The 1731-nt window shown below is 39.4% G+C and overlaps 1 protein-coding gene across 1 annotated transcript; it reads left to right on the top strand.

The window, feature by feature from the left end:
• Positions 1 to 253: 253 nt before the first annotated feature.
• LOC114923857 (protein FAM107B) lies at positions 254 to 1724 on the top strand (the record flags this gene model as incomplete). Its single annotated transcript, XM_029287185.1, has 2 exons — positions 254 to 404; positions 1635 to 1724. Coding segments are annotated over 2 exons (241 nt in total), but the record flags the coding sequence as incomplete, so codon positions are not given.
• Positions 1725 to 1731: the final 7 nt, after the last annotated feature.

Here is a 1731-nt window from a genome sequence, read left to right as displayed (position 1 = left end):
ATTATTATTATTATTATTATTATTATTATTATTATTATTATTATTATTATTATTATTATTATTATTATTATTATTATTATTATTATTATTATTATTATTATTATTATTATTATTATTATTATTATTATACATAGAAGCAATTGCATTTATACAACTAACTTCTCCGTGGATGAATTCTGTTCTCTGGCAATATCGGGACAAACGTGTGACCTACATATTAGCTCACCTTCTTGTCTTTGCCTTCTCTTGCAAGGGGTCTCGCTCCTCAGAACAAGCCAGAGCTTCAAAAAGTCATGGAGAGACGAAAAAGAGACCAGGTTTTCAAGCAGAAAGAAGAGGAGGCCCAGAAGAAGAAGTCAGACTTGGAAATAGAGCTTCTCAAGCGACAACAGAAATTGGAACAAGTAAGAGGGGAAAAAAGAAGATATTTATCTATAGGTAGCCCTCGACTTCCAGCCCCACGTTGCTAAGCAAGACATTGGTTAAGTGAGTTTTGCCCCATTTTATGACCTTTCTTGCCACAGGTATTAAGTGGATCACTGCACTTGTTAAGTTAGTAACACAGTTGTTGAGAGAATCTGGCTTCCCCATGGATTGCTTGTCAGAAGGGGATCATATGATCCCAGGACGCTGTGACCGTCATAAATAGGAGTCAGTTTCCAAGCGTTTGAATTTTGATCACGTGACCATGGGGGGGGGATGCTGCAATGGCCGTAAGTGTGAAAAACGGCCACTTTTTTCAGTGCTGTTCTAATTTTGAACTGTCACTAAACGAACTTGTAATAAGTCGAGGACTGCTTGTATTGATCTTGATTCCGGAAGGGACCTCCTGAATTAGGGACCTCAAAATAGTTCGAAATTCTTTCAGAACCCAAAGGGAAGACATAATAGAAGGCAGGTTGGGTTAGTTCCAGTAGGTTTAAGCTTTGTTAGGATGAGGGTCACAGCAGGTAACATGGTCAGCCACTCTCCTGCAGAGGCGAATCCAAAAATAGTTTTTTCTCCTTGAGAAACTGGGTTAGATTGGAGAAGTAAATAACTCCTCCATTTCATATGCTGCGCTCTAAGCAGTGCTTTCCAGGGCTTTTATTTTTAACTTCCGAGAAGCACGAGGGTGTTCGTTGAGAGTATTTCCCATCTGTGCTGTATCAATGTAACCCTGACTAGAGCATATAGATCTGTATGTTAGAATGTTTGGCATTTATAGGGTTAAGCGCTGTCTCCTTAAGAGATGGCTTATGGGTAATGTAGTTTAGCTAGTCAGCTATCCCATGTTAACAGGTCAGTAGGAGGAGCTACTAAGTTCATCACAGGATATCCTGGCTACGTGCCAGTTTGGAATGCCTTTGTCTGAGATAAGCATGGGACCACCGCAGGACACACAGGGTCCCATTCCACGTTAGAAGTTGATATGGAGGACTTATTGATTTCTTACCTATAAGGATGAACAGATATGCAATATCCAGAAGAAACTACTAATACCTGCAAGTATACCTGAATAAATATCTGTTTTACAATCATATTTATTGAGTCATCTGTCTGATCTTGAATTGCAAAGCATCTTAGTTCAGGATCAGAACACCATCCCTTCCTTATCTTTTTTAAAAAACCAAAAAAATCTCTTTTCTTTCTAGCTCGAACTTGACAAGCAGAAGATCCAGGAGGAACAAGAAAACGCCCCCGAGTTTGTGAAGGTGAAGGGCAACTTGAGAAGAACGGCCCAGGAATCCT

The sequence above is a fragment of the Protobothrops mucrosquamatus genome, unplaced genomic scaffold (assembly GCF_001527695.2).
Source record: "Protobothrops mucrosquamatus isolate PMUCROS unplaced genomic scaffold, P.Mucros_1.0 scaffold28707, whole genome shotgun sequence".
Classification (NCBI taxonomy): domain Eukaryota; kingdom Metazoa; phylum Chordata; class Lepidosauria; order Squamata; family Viperidae; genus Protobothrops; species Protobothrops mucrosquamatus.
Note: the sequence above shows the minus strand (reverse complement) of the source record. Positions and strands in the feature narration are given on the sequence as shown.